Consider the following 20160-nt stretch of genomic DNA (forward strand, 5'->3'; position numbering starts at 1 on the left):
ACAGCTCTGGTTGTTTGTCTCTATGTATGTCTGTGTATATGTCCCAGGGCAGTCTGTCTACCCGCATAATAAACAAAGTGACTGTATATATATGTGTGTGTGTGTGTGTGAGTGTGTGTCGGGTGGGGGCAGTGTGCACATGTATACGAGACAGAGACACACACACACGCTCTGTGTATGTGTTAGTGTTAGAGTGTGTATGTGTGAGAGAGAAAAGGAAAGAGAGGGTGTGTGTGTGTTGTGTGAGAGAGAGAGAGAGAGAGAGAGAGAGAGAGAGAGAGAGGAGAGAGAGAGAGACGAGAGAGAGAGAGAGAGAGAGAGAGAGAGAGAGAGAGAGAGAGAGACGAGAGAGAGAGAGAGAGAGAGACGAGCTCTTTTTGCCAACGTTGTCGTGCCTCGAGAAATAGTCTAAAGATCTTTTGATTGATGAAAAGGTCACGTCAGCCAAGTATCTGACGTTTTGCTCTCATTCCTGAGATGTATGTATTTGGCGTTGTCGTCATGTCTCTGTTATCACCGGCACAGTCAAAAATCGACCACAAGGCAATAAACTGAATCGATTACAAGGTAAGAAATCGAGTACGAGGTAAACCACCCACTCTCCCATACACTCGACTCAGTAGCATTTTCATTTCGCGTTTTTTATTGCCAGACAAGCATATACATTCTTTCGAGACTGCACACAACAGCACAATCATGACATACACTGTAGGAATCGCAAGTAAACCATACCACCTTGTACACACTTTCTTGCATTTAGTCAACAATGCCTATCTATCATAATTTTATTCGGTGTGACAATGTACAGTGTTCTTTTTGCATTCATGCGTACACACACACACACTGATAGAATTACAATCAAACCATACAAACCTCATACACACTTGCTTTGCATCGAGTCAACATTACAATCTAGTATAGTTAGCCTAGTATAAAAATTGACAGCACTGGTTTTTTTTTGAGAGGATGAAAGCCGCAACAGTCCAGATTGACCAACAAAAATATGATATACCCATACACACACAAAAACAACAAACCAAAATCACATGCAAACAAACAAGTGATCATACATTTAAACACACATTCCTTCTCAAGCATCCCATCATTATCAGCCATCATAGATCTATCTAGGCTTTGGGAAGAGATACGAGAATCCTTCAACTTGGAACACATACTTCGGTGTCCGAACCCTCCCCCCGTGTACACTACATTGGGTGTGCACGTTAAAGATCCCACGATTGACAAAAGGGTCTTTCCTGGCAAAATTGCTTAGGCACAGTTAATAATTGTCTACCTATACCCGTGTGACTTGGAATAATAGGCCGTGAAAGGTAAATATGCGCCGAAATGGCTGCAATCTACTGGCCGTATAAAATTTCATCTCACACGGCATCACTGCAGAGCGCCTAGAACTGTACCCACGGAATATGCGCGATATAAGACTCATTGATTGATGTTACGACTCAACTCCAAACAACTCTTGTTTAGCCGAGACTGAAATATTTTGTTGCACCATTAGGGTAAGAGTCTACGAGACCTTGGAGACGAAGTAATGACGTCACTAGTATGAGAATCTACATGTTGGATCAACGTCATTACTGCGTCATTAATATGCGAATTTACGTAACTCATGGAATTGCATCGTGGGATGAAAACAGTTATTTGGAGGAAGGAAACGTGAACCGCTAACCATTACGGTCACTCTATTTGCCGGGTACTGAGAGGCTACAAGTGGGGAACAAGAATCCTGTGTAACCACCGATGAAAAGCCGCCGGCACGTAACCTACCATCCCAAGGCCTGAGATGTAACCCGCAGCCGCACAGACTCGTAGAGTAGTGTCCGGAAAGGAGCATCAAGAGGTAAGGTGTCGTTGTAATATCGAGCGTCCATCAATGAAGGAACAGCTATTATACACTCACATCTATTCGCATATGATATTTGTTTTAGAATGTTTAATGAAGTTAATCATAAACGTACATGCTGCAAGTTAGTTCGGCATATAGATCTAGTATTTTATTCAGTAACCATGCTTGGTTTGTCTGCGAACTGCCCGACATGAAGATAGGGCAAGAAATCAAAATTAACCTTGATCCTAGGATACCGTTGTTAATAACAAGTATTACCTTTGATCCAGGGGTTCGAGCGTCTAGGATCCGCTGGGATAAGGGTGAACTAATCAAGCTACGCCACCAGTGTGATCCACCAGCGAGGAGCAAAAGGAGTTTGTCTACTAATTATCATCATCATCCAGTAATCTTCATCAAGTTCGTCACTGCTACGGTCATCATGTGAATCCAGGCTTCCATCAGGACATTCGGACTTTGTAACTAACCAGCCCATTTAAGATAAGTCCAGTTCGACATTAAACTAGCTGTCAATGCAAGAACAATTAACTATGAACGCAAATTCGTTAGATCTAAAATAGAAATAGTTTGTTAAAGAATCCGGAAATATTACCAACCAATAAATTTATTCATTAATCTAAATCATCAGTGTTTTACGAGATTGATTTGAAGCATGACTGTTGTAAAGTATTGAATATAACTTTGGTGTGTTCTTAGATATTGTATATCTAAAACACAAGGTAAAAAGTGGAACTGCAACAATGGGGGCTCTGTCCGGGGATCTATACTGAACTCGTGTTCGTACCTAAGAAAAACTTGCATTGACAACTGGTTTACCCCATAAATTAGTTAGTCAAATTTATCCGTGAAGCGACGGAATTTAGAATATTTTCTGGAAAATCTTTCTTCATTTTTTTCTTTCTTCAAAATTCAAAATCATTTCCTGCTTCATGTCGGATTCACTCATATACAGACCAGACGGTGGTATTGGTAAGTAGAATATTTAAATTATTTCTGTAAGAAGAAATTTTAAATAACTCCGTGTTTGATTTGGGTACATTCTGCCCAAAGAATCTTCGCGATCGCTGTTGTTCACGAACAGCGTTTTTGCTAAATTAATTCGTGGAAGGATTTCCATCTAGTTCGTCGAACAGTATCATAGTCATAAGGTAAGACATAGAATTGATGTTCGACAACTTCACGGGAAATTGGCAGTTTACTAACGAACTGTCGGTTCGAATTATACTCTCAAGTTCTGATCAAAACGGTGAGTGTGTTATAATTCCAACCAGGATGGACGCTCGATAGTACTAGGACCTTAGTTTAAGTTCAGATTAAATTATAACTCTAGTCGGAGTAACATTTAAAACGTGTTGCTTATCTAAGTTGTGCTTCACATTATTAGTTATCTATAACCCGCGGGTTGATAGTTAATAGTGGGGAAAACTTCTGTGGGTGTGTTTGACAGACTGAAGGTCGTCATCACATAAGGCTTTGTAAGGCAACTTACTCAGCGACACACCGCTAAGTCCTAGTTAGTCGTTTCGGTTCAAGATAGAGACGAAGGACAGGTGTAGGAAAAATCACGTGCGCGTGTAACATTGTTTGTACCAGTGTTGAAAGGTTGAACAATACCTGCGGGTAAGAGTCTTCCATATTAGAGTACCACCAAGAGTGGATGTACCAAAGTTTTGTATTTTGAGGGATTACCTAAAATGGCTGATACCAGACATCATCAGCACTACACCAGATTCTCGTCAACCGTGGGCATAGACCCAGAATATACAGAAGGAGCAAATCTGATTGATATCACCGATCTAGGTGATGACGGCCACGCCGCTCAGCCTGTGAACGGACAGGTCGAGCAGACCGTTCCATCAAGTCCCAGCGTCAGTTCGATCAAGGAATTGATCACCATGGGGAAAGAGTTGGGTTTGGAGGGAAAGGAACTACAGTCATTCGTCCAAGGGGAGAGGGATAAAGAACGAGCAGCTCAAGAGCGTGAACATGAGCGAGAAGCTCAAGAGCGTAAAGATGAGCGCCAATTCAAAGAGAATGAGAGAGACAGACTCTTTAGGATAGAAGAGCTGCGCATTCAGAGCGAGGTTCAGATGAACACGAATGAAAACGCAGCTCATCCTTCCCAATCCTCACATGACCATGATCCCCGTTTCATTCCCAAAATCCCTTACCTTGATGACAAGGATGACGTTGAATCCTGGCTCAAACAGTTTGAACACTATGCCAGAGATATGAATTTGGACGAATCAAAGAAAGCCTCCCGGCTGATATACTTCTTGAAAGGTAAGGCCCGTACCATCGTGTCCAAAATGGACGATGAGGATGTTGACGACTATGAAAAGGTGAAGAGCGCGTTATTTGAAGGATTCCAGCTCACCGCTGAGCAATATCGCATGAAATTCCGCAATACTAGACGTAATCCCGCGGAAACTTACAAAGAACACATCACTAGACTCGATCGGTACCTAACCAAGTGGATCGAGCTTGATCCGTGCGAGAAAACTGTCAAAGGATTAACCGATTTGATCCTGCGAGAGCAGTCCTTGCAGTCAATGCCTTCCGATCTCGCCGTGCATGTCAAAGACCGGAACCCGATCAATGCCAAGGAGATGGGAAAACTCGCGTCCGATTATGAGCTGAACAGAAGCCAAAATAAATTGAGACCGACACCAACGCGAACTCCTCAGGACGGAACGAAACGTTTTGAGAAGGATCATAAACCATCACCTCAACAAGGTAAAAGATCTTCTTTGACACCGGCGGAACGCGAAAAACTCCGAGAAGCAGGACTATGCTTCTATTGTCGCGTGGGTCTACACCGTTCGAGCGATTGTCCCTTACGGAAAAAAGGCAACACCGCCGGAGCTGTGACGGTTGAAGATGTCCGACGCGAAACACAGGGAAGAAAATCCCCGTTAGATAAATTGTGTCAAGACTGCACCACAAAAAAGTTTTCGGATCTAGTTGACGTCAAAGTCAACGGCAAACGAGTGAACGCCCTGAGAGACTCAGGCTGTAGCTCGATTGTGGTGGCCGCACATCTTGTGCCGGCCGACAAAATGACTGGTCAGAGAAAGAGGACCACGTTAGCGGACAAAAGTAAAGTCCGGTACTGCGAGACCGCGATCATTCATGTGGATTCGCCCTTCTTCTGCGGAGAGACAGAAGTCGTGGTCATGGCGGATCCCATAATGCCGGTGCTCATAGGGGAGTTCCATGGAACTCAGAACGACAGGAGGAAAACACCGATTTTCCCTGTCAGAGAACCTGCCTGGTATCACGACAGCGCTGAGACAGTCGCTGGGGCCGTTGATACCAGAGCACAGTCCAAATTGGACAATGATAGAGACAAATCTGCGAGTAAGCCAAGTAGCCGGGAGCCAACATCGGATATGTTTACTCCAAAGGACTTACGCGAGGCTCAGAAGACAGATCCTTCGTTAGACAGCATCAGGAAACAAGCTGCTACCGGAGAAGAGAGAGGCCACATGAAAGTCGTGGAAAAGAATGGTATCTTATACCAGTCGACGTTCAATCGGAAAGGAGAGGAGTCTTTGAAGGTTATTCTTCCCAAATCGTTCCGTAGTAAGGTGCTCGCATTCGGCCATGATCATCCAATGGCAGGACACCAAGGTCAGCGTCGTACCGCCGAAAGGATTAGACGCGAATTTTGGTGGCCATGCTGTGGTGTTGAGATCCGCCGCTACTGCTTGTCATGTGACGCTTGCCAGCGATCCGCGCCAAAACACCTTACGAAGAAGGTCCCATTGGGCAAGATGCCAGTGTTCGATACTGCTTTCAGAAGAGTAGCAGTCGATATCATCGGGCCTATTCTTCCTATGTCCGAGAACAAAAAACGGTACATCCTCGTCATGGTTGACTTTGCCACCCGCTACCCTGAAGCTGTCGCGTTGAAGGACATCCACGCCGAGACAGTAGCCGATGCTTTGTGGGATTTTTGGACTAGACTCGGTATCCCAAGTGAAATATTGACTGATAACGGGAGCCAGTTCACAGGCACTCTGATGCAGGAAGTCACTGAACTCCTCCGCATCAAAAGGAAAACCTCTGCGGTATTTCATCCAGCTGGGAATGGTTTGTGCGAGAGAATGAATGGCACGTTAAAGAACATGCTCAAAAAGATGTGCATAGAACAGCCCAAAGCATGGGATACGTTCATCTCTGCATTACTGTTCGCATACCGCGAGACTCCTCAAGAGAGTTTAGGTTTCTCGCCATTCGAACTGTTGTTCGGGCGTACTGTCAGAGGACCAATGCAACTCTTGAGACAAATTTGGACAGATGAGAGCGTCCCAGATGAGGTCAAAACCACTGCGGAATATGTAGTGAACCTTCGTGAGAGGATCGAAGAGACCTGTTTGCTTGCTCGAGAGAACCTGAAAAAAGCCTCAGTGCGATCTGCTCAATATTACGATCGTAAAGCCAAACCAAGGTCGCTAAAACCAGGAGAGAAAGTCCTGATTCTCAAGCCATTGAAAACAAACAAACTGGAACTCACTTGGCAAGGTCCATTTGAAGTGTTAGAGAAGTTGAATGATTTCGACTACAAAGTCCAAGTAAGGAGGAAGGAAAAAGTATTCCATGTCAACCTCCTCAAGTCTTACGTCGAACGTGAGCAACCTGTCACCGATGGAACAATTCCGGTTGCAGTAGTAGAAGAAGAAGAGGAAGAAGTGATCGTCTCAGTAGTGGTAGAGGAGGACGAAACCACTAACGACGACATCTTCAGGTTGGACAGTCAGAGGACTATCCCAACATTTGAGACAAAGCGCACAGAAGGTTTAGACCACGTGCACTTTTCAGAGAAACTCACTCAGTCACAGCGAACTGAAGCGAGACAGATCTGCGCGGACAGACTAGATAATCTGACCGACGTACCACTCACCACGAATCTGACTACGTGTCGAATCGAGGTCACAGACAAGAAACCGGTCTATATAAGACCACGCCCCATTCCACATGCGTATGTGAAGATGGTGGAGAATGAAGTCGAAGAGATGTTGAAGCTAGGAGTCATCGAACCCGCCAACTCAGCTTACAATTCACCCATTGTTCTCGTCAAAAAGAAAGAAGAAGGAAAGTACCGCTTTTGCGCGGACCTCCGTGGGTTGAATGATGTCACGGTGTTCGATGGGGAACCCATCACCGACGTTCAACATTTATTCCAAAGCTTAGGAAAAGCCAAGTACTTCTCCAAGCTAGGTCTCACGCGTGGCTACTGGGGAATACCCATTGTCGAGGAAGACAGAGACAAAACCGCGTTTGTGACGTCACGAGGCCAGTTTCGATGGGTGAAGATGCCAGGAAAGGACAACCTAGGTGCCGACTATTTGAGTCGCATCAACTGAGTTTCAGAGTCCAGAAGGAAAATTTGTCCACCCCGTTGGAGTAGTGAGGCCAAACTGGCCGCGACAGGCTCATGCGGATCTACTCCAAAATGTGGAAACAATTGTATATGCATATTGTATATTGTATTGTATTGTATTGTATATTGAGTCGTATAAACGGAAACGAAATAAGATTTCGCTTGTCCACCCCCCGGGGTTATGTTACGACTCAACTCCAAACAACTCTTGTTTAGCCGAGACTGAAATATTTTGTTGCACCATTAGGGTAAGAGTCTACGAGACCTTGGAGACGAAGTAATGACGTCACTAGTATGAGAATCTACATGTTGGATCAACGTCATTACTGCGTCATTAATATGCGAATTTACGTAACTCATGGAATTGCATCGTGGGATGAAAACAGTTATTTGGAGGAAGGAAACGTGAACCGCTAACCATTACGGTCACTCTATTTGCCGGGTACTGAGAGGCTACAAGTGGGGAACAAGAATCCTGTGTAACCACCGATGAAAAGCCGCCGGCACGTAACCTACCATCCCAAGGCCTGAGATGTAACCCGCAGCCGCACAGACTCGTAGAGTAGTGTCCGGAAAGGAGCATCAAGAGGTAAGGTGTCGTTGTAATATCGAGCGTCCATCAATGAAGGAACAGCTATTATACACTCACATCTATTCGCATATGATATTTGTTTTAGAATGTTTAATGAAGTTAATCATAAACGTACATGCTGCAAGTTAGTTCGGCATATAGATCTAGTATTTTATTCAGTAACCATGCTTGGTTTGTCTGCGAACTGCCCGACATGAAGATAGGGCAAGAAATCAAAATTAACCTTGATCCTAGGATACCGTTGTTAATAACAAGTATTACCTTTGATCCAGGGGTTCGAGCGTCTAGGATCCGCTGGGATAAGGGTGAACTAATCAAGCTACGCCACCAGTGTGATCCACCAGCGAGGAGCAAAAGGAGTTTGTCTACTAATTATCATCATCATCCAGTAATCTTCATCAAGTTCGTCACTGCTACGGTCATCATGTGAATCCAGGCTTCCATCAGGACATTCGGACTTTGTAACTAACCAGCCCATTTAAGATAAGTCCAGTTCGACATTAAACTAGCTGTCAATGCAAGAACAATTAACTATGAACGCAAATTCGTTAGATCTAAAATAGAAATAGTTTGTTAAAGAATCCGGAAATATTACCAACCAATAAATTTATTCATTAATCTAAATCATCAGTGTTTTACGAGATTGATTTGAAGCATGACTGTTGTAAAGTATTGAATATAACTTTGGTGTGTTCTTAGATATTGTATATCTAAAACACAAGGTAAAAAGTGGAACAGACAGGTTACTTTCTGTGCAGAGTAGGATTTCTTGTTAACTTTACTTCGTACCTGATACCAATTTCAACTTGGTGTGCAAAATAAGTTTTAAACAAGTCGCGTAAGGCGAAATTACTACATTTAGTCAAGCTGTGGAACTCACAGAATGAAACTGAACGTAGTCCGCCGCTAGTGCAAAAGGCAGTGAAAGTGACGAGCCTGTTTGGCGCGGTAGCGATTGCGCTGTGCTTCATAGCACGCTTTACTGTACCTCTCTTCGTTTTAACTTTCTGAGCGTGTTTTTAATCCAAACATATCATATTTATATGTTTTTGGAATCAGGAACCGACAAGAAATAAGATGAAATAGTTTTTAAAACGATTTCGGAAATTTAATTTTGATCATAATTTTTATATTTTTAATTTTCAGAGCTTGTTTTTAATCCAAATATGACATATGTATATGTTTTTGAAATCAGAAAATGATGCAGAATAAGATGAAATTGTTTTTGGATCGTTTAATAAAAAAATAATTTTAATTACAAGTTTCCGATTTTTAATGACCAAACTCACTCATTAGTTTTTAAGCCACCAAGCTGAAATGCAATACCAAACCCCGGCCTTCGTCGAAGATTGCTTTGCCAAAATTTCAATCAATTTAATGGAAAAATGAGGGTGTGTCGTGACAGTGCCGCCTCAACTTTTACAAAAAGCCGGATATGACGTCATCAAAGGTGTTTATCGAAAAAAAGAAAAAAACGTCCGGGGATATCATACCCAGGAACTCTCATGTCAAATTTCATAAAGATCGGCCCAGTAGTTTAGTCTGAATCGCTTTACACACGCACATACACACACACACACATACACCACGACCCTCGTCTCGATTCCCCCCTCTATGTTAAAACATTTAGTCAAAACTTGACTATAAAAACAACAACAAAACCTGTGCATCAAACCCGCAACCTGGTTGATTGTGGGTATGTGTGCAAATGGAAAGATGCTCTTATTCCACGTGAAAGCTTGGACACATCTGTGTTGGTTAACATGATCGTGTACGCCGGAAGGACGGTACGGTAAAAGGGTGTCCATTTTTCCCAAAGAATAAAGGTACACCTCAGCTGTCTAGTGTTATATTCACTGCAAGATTCCATCACCATTGTGAACTGTGCCCCCAAAAATCCACATTCAACCGATTTATCAGACATGCTACATTAGTACCTTGTGTGTAAAAGGTCTTATTGTTTGTGCTCATACAAAAAACACTATCTGTTCCCAAACTTGAATCTAGCCTGGTCCTCAATCGAACTCAGAGAAAGAGACAAATTAAATGGGTCTTCTGTGATTTAAATGAAATCAACACCCACTTAGTGTGTGTGTTTGTGTGTGTGTGGGGGGGGGTACATGCATGTGCGTGCGTTCGTTATTTAGTAACAACAAGTGGCCAAAAAATGTCCTTCATATGCCGAGGCGTGTGTGCTTCAATTACCTCGGAAGTTCATAAACACTAGCCTGTCAAGTGACTGTCGCATGCAATCCAAAACAACCATCGCCAGACAATCTGTCGTAAACAACAGGATAGGACTTTCAGCACACGACGCTGCCCACGTTAACCGAATACAGTCGATATATATAACAGATTGCCGGTATTTAATCGGTTTTTACACGTGTAAAACATACACCAGGACAGAAATCATCAACTGGTTAGACCCGCTGGTGTTCACTGCGTTCAACTTCCAGTAGTTTCTTAAAGGGTTTGTTCCGTTACAATGCTATATAGTTTGACAGGTAGCCACAATCAAATGACCAGTTCTTTTGTGGGACCGCTTTTGTATTTGACTGTTTTTGTAATACCACTTGCCATGTAAAAGCCTGGCCAGAGTCGAATTGTTTACACAGGAAGCACTGTTGCTAACATGCAAGAGACTTTCTTTCTTTATTTATTTGGTGTTTAACGTCGTTTTCAACCGTTCAAGGTTATATCGCGACGGGGAAAGGGGGGGAGATGGGATAGAGCCACTTGTCAATTGTTTCTTGTTCACAAAAGCACTAATAACAAGAAGGGCAAAGCCCATACGACTCACATGCTTTACACATTTTTCCTACCAAGATACATGTGACCTTGACCCAAGGTCAAGGTCATCCAAGGTCATGCAACACAAAGCTGTTAATTCAAGACATAGGAAGTACAATGGTGCTTATTGGCTCTTTCTACCATGAGATATGGTCACTTTTAGTGGTTCACTACCTTATTTTGGTCACATTTCATAAGGGTCAAAGTGACCTTGACCGTGATCATATGTGACCAAATGTGTTTCATGATGAAAGCATAACATGTGCCCCACATAATTTTTAAGTTTGAAACAGTTATCTTCCATAGTTCAGGGTTAAGGTCACTTCAAAATATGTATACAATCCAACTTTGAAGAGCTCCTGTGACCTTGACCTTGAAGCAAGATAAACCAAACTGGTATCAAAAGATGGGGCTTACTTTGCCCTATATATCATATATAGGTGAGGTATTGAATCTCAAAAACTTCAGAGAAAATGGGAAAAATGTGAAAAATAGCTGTTTTTTAGACAACATTTATGGCCCCTGCGACCTTGACCTTGAAGCAAGGTCAAGATGCTATGTATGTTTTTTGGGGCCTTGTCATCATACACCATCTTGCCAAATTTGGTACTGATAGACTGAATAGTGTCCAAGAAATATCCAACGTTAAAGTTTTCCGGACGGACGGACGGACGGACGGACGGACGACTCGGGTGAGTACATAGACTCACTTTTGCTTCGCATGTGAGTCAAAAAATTGCTCCAGGGGCTTGCAACGTAGTACAATATATGACCTTACTGGGAGAATGCAAGTTTCCAGTACAAAGGACTTAACATTTCTTACATACTGCTTGACTAAAATCTTTACAAACATTGACTATATTCTATACAAGAAACACTTAACAAGGGTAAAAGGAGAAACAGAATCCGTTAGTCGCCTCTTACGACATGCTGGGGAGCATCGGGTAAATTCTTCCCCCTAACCCGCAAGAGACTACTTTGGCCAAACAATTTCTGCATACTTTTTTGCAAATCAGACTTTCACAAACAAGAATAAAACAACAAAACCCAGAACGCTTCTTCAAATCATTGACTTCTGTTTTACTTTCATGTTATTGTTTACATTCGTGTGACAGCTTGATGTCAACCAATCACTAAAATTTACTAGCATCTTAATTACTCGTTCCCGTATTTGTTAACCTTGTGCGGCAACATCACAATCAAAGCCACTACTTCTAAGAATACAGAAAAAGACAAGAGAAGGAACACACATTATCAGAAGGAAAGCAGTCATCCGTGTTTGCAGTAGCTTTACTGTTGCATGATATGTATCAGGTTGACACCCAACAGTAAACACCCCCTCCTTTCAAAAGGCCAATTTTGTGAAAATGTCAACAATCACAGTTTCTCAAGTAAATGAAAGAAACCCCACAGTAGAAAACTGTGAACATACATCAAAATTACCTGTGTACATAATCTCAAAAATTATATATATTCATAATTGAAGGACTAATTTTGCAAGTAAGATGATGCTTTTGTATCCAACACATTTCTCTTGTTTGATCTGCAAGGCACACGGGAAACTCACCGCTGTGATTAATACCAACTTAACTAAAACCCTGAAAGTATGCTGTAGTACCACTGATAAAAACAAACTGTTAACAGTTCTGTTAATGTTGCTCTTACAATTAAGTACAAGTATGAAACGTAAAGGCAAAGTCCTTCTAAAAAAACCCAGTTCGGCTCCCCATCTCAGATCTGGCTAGGATTTTACATGGTACAAGACGATCCCTCCACTTGGTCACATACCAAAAATCAACATCCTGACTGTGTGCTGTGGTGGGTTGGACTTTCTTTCTTTCTTTATTTGGTGTTTAACGTCGTTTTCAACCACGAAGGTTATATCGCGACGGGGAAAGGGGGAGATGGGATAGAGCCACTTGTCAATTGTTTCTTGTTCACAAAAGAACTAATCAAAAATGTGCTCCAGGGGCTTGCAACGTAGTACAATTATTACCTTACTGGGCGAATGCAAGTTTCCAGTACAAAGGACTTAACATTTCTTACATACTGCTTGACTAAAATCTTTACAAAAATTGACTATATTCTATACAAGAAACACTTAAGGGTAAAAGGAGAAACAGAATCCGTTAGTCGCCTCTTACGACATGCTGGGGAGCATCGGGTAAATTCTTCCCCCTAACCCGCAGGGGGTGCTGTGGTGGGTTGGACATTTTTGATTAATTAATGTCTAAAAAAAGTCACCAGTGGCTTTTACAAAATTAATTCATCAAACGCAGGCTGTTGATTGTTGGCATGTGACCAAGTGGAGGGACGGTCTTGTACCATGTAAAATCCTAGCCAGATCTGAGATGGTGAGTCAAACATCATGAAAAAGAGTTTGCCTTTAAGTTCAAGGTTAACGTCATGTTTAAAAGAAATGCATGACAACATAATGAGTTATAAGTTGATATGTATTGTTGGTTAAAACCTCGTATAAGTAAACAATCACAAGATTAACATGAAGTTCAATTGGAGTTACAGAACAGGTGACTAGAATTATAGTCCCAATTTTTTGGTGGACATTAGTTACAACTCACAGTTACACATCACCCATGCCACTCATTTTTTTTCAGTAAGGAATCAACCAAACACATATTTCCATGGACATCACTTTTCATGCAACAAACATACATCAAGTTTATTTCTTCATGCTCAATTCACATTCAAACATCAAAATGTTCCTTATCCCATAAACAATCCAATGATACATAATTATGGTAATACAAAAACTTTACACCTGGGGTGGAGGGGGAGTAGGGGATTCACACTAGCTGTCACTGTACAGTACACTCGCATGCATATATTCATTTTATGTAATATATTCTGAAGGATTAGCGTTATGGTTTGCTCTTCTTAAATCCTAACAGTAACAGTCCTAGCGTTATGGTTTGCTCTTCTTAAGTTAAACCCTAACAGTAACACCTACAAAACCAAATACAAAGCGTGCGTGTGGTCTATCCATTCTGACTTCCACAACTAGCTTCTATTGTCTTCTCTAAGACACAACAAGGCACAAACTCACGAGAAACAAAAAAAGTAGACACATACTGTACAAAAAATCATAAATTCAAGACAAACCACAAAGTCAAAAGTTGTAGTAAAAATTTAACTGGCTACATGTGGTTCTAGCAATTAATCCATCCTCTAGCAGACAATTAGGAGCTGTACAATTTGGTTAAAAAGTGAGATCCAGATGAAGATGGTCAACATTCATTTGTCTTGGCCTTTCACTTTCAGAGTGAGAACCATGACCATGAAAATGAACAGACACTATCAAAGTTTATGAGCATCGTTAGAGCATCTCTTTTATATTCAGTCCCTGCGTGACCTGCATGTGCAAAGAGTTTGAAAACAAGTCAGTTTTGCTTTGAGACCAAAAACTATGGATCACGAGTGTGCTGGTTTGAGTTTCATTGTAGTTTGCTCTGATCTTTGTCTTGAAAACAAAAAATGATCACAATACCACTTTTTTCACAGAATCAAAGTTCATTTGGCAGGAAATACCACCCATGGCCTAGCATGGTCATACAGGCAATGACAATGTAAAACCTGAGACATCAAGAAATATTTCATGCGCTTCAGACTTTTAGTTTACATTGTGCTTTAAAAAAACAACTCTGACTGCAGAGTAGTGTTGCCTAACTGCCTTTACTTGAGCCTCTTTCAAATTCTTGTTTTTCTCAAATCTTAAAAAAATGAGATATAGCACAATTTGCTTACGATCATGATGAAATTGTTATCTTCCAGCAGCAATAGCGGTGTAAAACACAGATCATAGGGGTCATATATTGAGACTTGTGAGACAGTGGCGATTGCCAAAATGCTGAAGAGTGAAGGTGCCAGCTTATTTCAAACAATGCATGAGAGTAATCCGCAAACAATGATGACACATGAGCAGTTGTGTTACTTGAGCTGTGTTTCAATCTATTAATCTTATCACAATAATGCTGAATCAAAACAGCAAGGCCGCAGGGAATAGAACCATGCAGCTCATTATCAACACTGCGTAGTTATTTCCCCATCTTCTTTTTCTTTAAGAAACAGGTGACCCAAGAATACATATCAAAATCATTCTTATTCAACTCAAATGAACTGGTTTGGCAAGTACAAATGTTTAATACAAGAAAACAGAAGAGAGACAATGTTTTTGTTCTCAAGAAGAAGAGGACAAAACAATTGATTTGAAATAAATTCAAAAGATAAAAGCGGACAAACACTCAAGTCCTTAATGGCTAAAAACCGTAGGACTTTTAATATTAATTTTACTACTAAATTCAAAAGGAAAACTTTTTGCAACTCATAATTTTAAGCGCTCATTTATCACCCTCTTGACCTAAAAAATGTCTTCGTTCATTTGCATTTAAAATTCAAGGAAAAGTAGCATACTCCCATTAAACTTAAACATAAATATCAAGTTGACAATAAAACAAATTTGTGCTATTGTTAACCAACTGATTCTAAATCAAACTTCCCACTCAGCTAGTAGAATTCTTTCAAATTCTAATTATAAGGTTTCAGAATTTCATCTGCACTGTTTTAAGCTGTTCTAGGGCAATATGACATTGTACGTAACACTAGACAGCAACTCAGCAAAAGTCAGCACAGACGATCTTCAGAAATAACCCGGGGTTTTGACGGGCTGAAGGAAGAATATAAATCATTGTGGCCACCTGAAGCTGAGGGAAGCTAACATGGCAACAGTGTGCGAGCAGTAAGCTCTGATGTGCTCGTTTTCCCGAAGAAAAAACCATCTCCTCCAATGGACATTGCTTAAATCAAATGAGTGTCCACTAAAAATCCAAAAGAGAAAGACCGCTAGTAATAATAATAGTAATACCCAATGAAGTTATTCCTGAACATTATCTATTACAAAGAATCCGGAGTATTGAATGTCGTCTGACATTCACAAACACAGAGACTGGCGCATTATTTTATTTAAATAATATATTTTTAAAGTTTTATTTTGAGTTAGCAAACAATCCTAGTTTCTGAATGGATTTTGGAATTAACCTTTGCTTATGCTGAAAGAGTTGTCAGGGACCAAGGAAATGGAATAGTGTCATTGTGTCGGAGCATCTTAATGGTGCTACACACATGAAGTAACATGATGACCAAACCTATCACAGTTCAAATAATCAGCACCTTGGCGGGGATTTCAAAGCAGGTGATCTGTCAAAAAACTTAAAACATGATGCATTACTTCCTAAAAAAAAATTCTATAAAATGTATCTAATAAAAAATGCACAGCTAGCCCTGAAGATGAATTGTCAAGTCCCACAAAACAAGTCCATTAGCAAAATACAACAGTCAAAACAATTTTCCTTTTTGTGTGTGCCTTGAATGGTCTAACAAACACAGTTTAAAATAATTGTATGACTGTTTAAAAACTGCATTAAATCAAATAATCTACTGAGGTTAGTAAATTTGTCAATACAGTTATTGAAATGAAATTTTACTTTTCAAAGAAACACTTTGCTGCCTACGGTAGGCCAACAGTGAAATACTTTCAAAAAGGGAGCAATCTAAAATTCTTACTAAAATCTCAGTTAAAGAACCTGATTGTTCCGTAGCTTCGATTGAACTGACCGTTTTTTTGTTTTTAATGAACCAGCAATGATAGCAAAGTCACATGCAATGATTCTCTTTTCCAAAAAAGGTAATGATTCATGAAAAAACCAGAATGATGAAAACATCTCTAGACTTCATTTAGGTCTGATATGTCCTGAACCAAAGTATAGCCTCAGCTGGAATGAAAAATGATTCACAACCAAGATAGAACATGTATCTCATTTTCTATCTTTGCATCAGAGCAAATTAGCAAGCCAATCATGAACTCAAAATTACTTCACTTTGTTGAAGCAAGCTCACAAACACACACACGTGCACACTCACACATACAGGCAGACACACACACAACAAACACACAAATGCACACACACAGGTGGTAAAAGCTGCAGTAAAAATATTCATCGAAAGGCAGCTGGGAGATCATGAAGATTATTAGTAGATACGTTGCTGTCATCTCTGGAAACATCTGTTATTTTTTTATTTTATAGATGCTGATTGCCATTCCTCTCTCACACAATTCGTTTTTAAACTCTTCTCCAAAGAGTAATGGAAGCAGAAGTTAATGCTTGAACATTGAAAGAATATGGGGAAAGGGAGCATGGCCTAATCCGTATCTGTAACTAAGGTCATGAGAATGTGTTGTAACTGCAACAACTGAGTCAACACTGTTTACAAGCTCGAAGGCTCCCGAAGCAATGTTTCATTTCATTTTGATCACATGCTCTTCTCTCCATTTATAAGTGAGTAAAGTCATTAACAGCTGTTTCACTCAAACCTTGAACATTCTGTGTGATTTAACTTGTCCTCCGAAGTAGCAGTATAAGATTTTGCAGCAGATGGCGAGCAAGATACATGTCTCTGGTACCCTCGTACCTTCAGAAACTCTGTCTTGTAGAGACTGCCTCTTACTTATACACATTCTTTCTTGTGCACTCTTTCCTTCTCATGAGACTCTTCTTACTGACCACCAAACGATCACAGCGCTTCGAATAGTTATCTCAGTTTGCACAATGGAGGCTCCGTGAAGGGTGCCACCAAGGCAGCAATCCAACCGAGTCAGATGAACATGTGAACAGAAAATGGAATCCATGGTTAAAATCTAGTGCTGAAGTTTGCTGCATTTCTCATTCTGGAAAATGCGTCTCCTTGTGGAGCAAAGAGTATACTGCACATGTTTCAAGCTTAATGCTTGTCTGCAAGATTGTCTTCTGAAAGCTTGTCCACATAATCCAGGCTGCTTGTGTACTGTTGTAGTGAATACCTTGTACGTTCTCTCAAGCCTGTCCATATAATCCAGGTAATGCACAAGTCACTTCTACTTTGGCAGTAAACACCTAGTGCAGTTTGCTTGCACAATCCAAGAAAAGCACAGAATATGGACATAACAATCGTGGGGTAATACACATGGTCTTCAGAGGCCGTTTGCTAACTGTGAAAAGGCTTGCAACGTAAAAAAAATAAAAATAAATAAAAACACAGAATCACCAAGCTCCTTGGGTTGGATGTAAGCTTGGGTGTACAAGTTCATCACAGGAAGGAAACTTCTATTCCTTCAATGGTCCAAAAGCCAAGCTGAGATGGTGCAAAAAAAGACGGAAGGCAGTGTAGAGTGTACATCAGCGGGATGAACTGTCACAAGCTTATCAATGCTGCCACGAGTTACATTAGAAGGTGGTGAAGGTACAGAACACCCGAGCTTTGGATTTGATGCCAGATGATCACAGCTGTAGGGAAGATTAGTCTGTTGCGTTGGAAGGTGAACACTGATTCATGCTGCCCCCTTGACCACAAGCTTGAAACTTGCTGAGTGAGCACTGTCTGCTTCAGCTTATAATCTGTCACTCAGTGACTGCCGCCGGTCTCACAAATTGTGTCGCAAAGCTTCAGCAGTCCAAGTGGTTGGTTCGACAAAGGAGGAGAGTACTGTGAGAGCAGTCCTAGCTCTGGCCACACTGTTGACCACAAGCTGACCGTTGTGGAGCTGAGATCAACTGTTAGTGACTGTGTCAAATCTGTGTTAGTTATCTGACCACAAGCTGTTGTCATTGAGAAAATTACTTCACTATCAGTGTCTGATGACACTGAGTGGGCAGACAAAGCATTCCTGGCTCTGGCCACACTGTTGACCACAACTTGACCGTCGGCTCTCTACCACTGCCTCTCTCTGCACGTCTGTCTATCACACAAATTGCGTCCAAAACCTACGACAGTCCAAGCTGTCAGACGAAAGAGGAGAAACCTGTGAGGGGAGTCCTGGCTCCGGCCACATTGTTGACCACCACTTGACCGTTGTTAAGACTGAAGGCATAGTGACTGCTGTCTGCCTCGCTGTCTGTGTAAGCGTAAGCGTTGTTGTTCTGGAATCGCCAGGATTCCCGCGCCGTGTTGCTGTTGGGGTGGATCGTACTGAACGCCGGGGGAGGGGGGGATGCTGGGACTTTCTCGCTCTCTGCGTCGCTTTCGTCGTCGCTCGGCTGGAACAAAAGATTTGAGTTTAAGCGGACACTTAACACACTGAAACCCCAACTTCTCACACCCCCAGGGTTCAGCCTGGGAGAACAAGATTTGACCCTCTCAATCCCACTCTGATGGGACATAATCCAAGGTGCAAAACACTAAATAGACTGGCAAGGTCCAAGGCCACCCCCGTCCCCCTGGACATTTCGTTTATCCAACAAAGGTACATGGTGCAATTTTTAGCCAAATCAGCTTAGTATTTGCCATCATAACATGTTATCAAATTGTGTATGCGTGCATGAGTGCATGTATGTGAGTGTGTGTGCTTGTGCTCTGTTTGATAGACTTTTGCTTGCGTATGCTTTTGAATTTAATTCTTATGGGTCATTTTAGATTTTACGAAAGAGTCCATGGCACATAGCGCGTTAGTAAACCAAACCCTGTATCCAGCAATGGATATGTTATCCTTTACACAGCAAGGAAGGTATTGTTAAATGCAGTTACCTCTGTGGAATCATCAAGGTCGGAAGGTTTATCAGTGACACAACTGGAGCTGTCGTCAGGTATGGGCGGCTTGGCCATGGACAAGGCATCCTCGTCATCAGAGTACGCTACGCTGGCCGGGCTAGGTCGAGGAGGGGCCCTGATGACAAACATCAACAGATAATTATAAATAACAATTACACTGCATACAATCAATTAAATAAATGTAGCACAAAGAGCTAAGCTCATAAGCTTGCTCTTAAAAGCAATATAATAACTGATTTGGCAGACGAATATAACGCATAACAGAACATTGATTAGCATGGTGTTAAAAACAAAGGTACAACATTAAACTGTCCTGTTTTCTCCAAACCACTTGGCTTCTGTTTCAACAATCTTTCTTCTGTTTGAAGAATGTTTACAAATTAGTTCTTCACCGTCTCATCTAAAGAATGATCTCTGGTGTTTAAAAAATGCTGAAAATTATCTGGCAATATATTAAGGGGAGGTGGGCCAGTGCACTACCTTTTTTTCAATTTTGAATGTTTTATTGTGTCTGAATGTTATTTTATGAAAGAAATGAACAAATGATGACAAAGAATAGTCACTTTTTGTATTTTCGGTTGCTGGTTTTTGTTTTACGCGACAAAAACAGTCAAAATACAGACAAAAGTGGAGTACAGGAGATACACGGATTTTCATCAGATGTGATTGTCACACTTCTAATTATTTTTTTATTTTATCCTTCTGGGTATGCTCTAGGGGATTACGAAGCAGATTTTGTTTATTATATTTATATTTGGAGTTAGGAACACTTCTTTGTTACAACTGTCAAACTTTAGGGTAACGCTTGCAAAATTATTTTTTGAAATAATCTGGATATGACTATAATAAAATTTCAGCAAAATCCCTTCGTAATCCCCCAGAATGTTATATTCTGCACAAACTACAAAAGAAAATATTGCTCTAGCTAAA

General features: G+C 41.1%; 1 protein-coding gene and 2 long non-coding RNA genes across 3 annotated transcripts in view; 2 read left to right on the plus strand and 1 right to left on the minus strand.

Annotated features, from left to right (window-relative positions):
• Positions 1-1643: 1643 nt before the first annotated feature.
• Positions 1644-2488, plus strand: LOC138958177 (uncharacterized). The gene is made up of 2 exons (XR_011453328.1): positions 1644-1861; positions 2137-2488. It is a non-coding gene; the product is annotated as an uncharacterized lncRNA (long non-coding RNA).
• Positions 2489-7624: 5136 nt separating this feature from the next.
• On the plus strand, positions 7625-8469 carry LOC138958180 (uncharacterized). Its single transcript, XR_011453329.1, has 2 exons — positions 7625-7842; positions 8118-8469. It is a non-coding gene; the product is annotated as an uncharacterized lncRNA (long non-coding RNA).
• Positions 8470-11691: 3222 nt separating this feature from the next.
• Positions 11692-20160, minus strand: part of LOC138958179 (protein sidekick-like) — a 68923-nt gene continuing 60454 nt past the window's right edge. Inside the window, exons 34-35 of the mRNA XM_070329262.1 lie at positions 19207-19345; positions 11692-18719 (exon numbers count right to left, since the gene is read on the minus strand). Of these exons, the coding sequence (XP_070185363.1) occupies positions 18465-18719; positions 19207-19345 (394 nt within the window). The 3' untranslated portion in view covers positions 11692-18464. The remainder of the gene's footprint in view (positions 18720-19206; positions 19346-20160) is intronic.

This window comes from Littorina saxatilis, linkage group LG2 (assembly GCF_037325665.1).
Source record: "Littorina saxatilis isolate snail1 linkage group LG2, US_GU_Lsax_2.0, whole genome shotgun sequence".
Classification (NCBI taxonomy): domain Eukaryota; kingdom Metazoa; phylum Mollusca; class Gastropoda; order Littorinimorpha; family Littorinidae; genus Littorina; species Littorina saxatilis.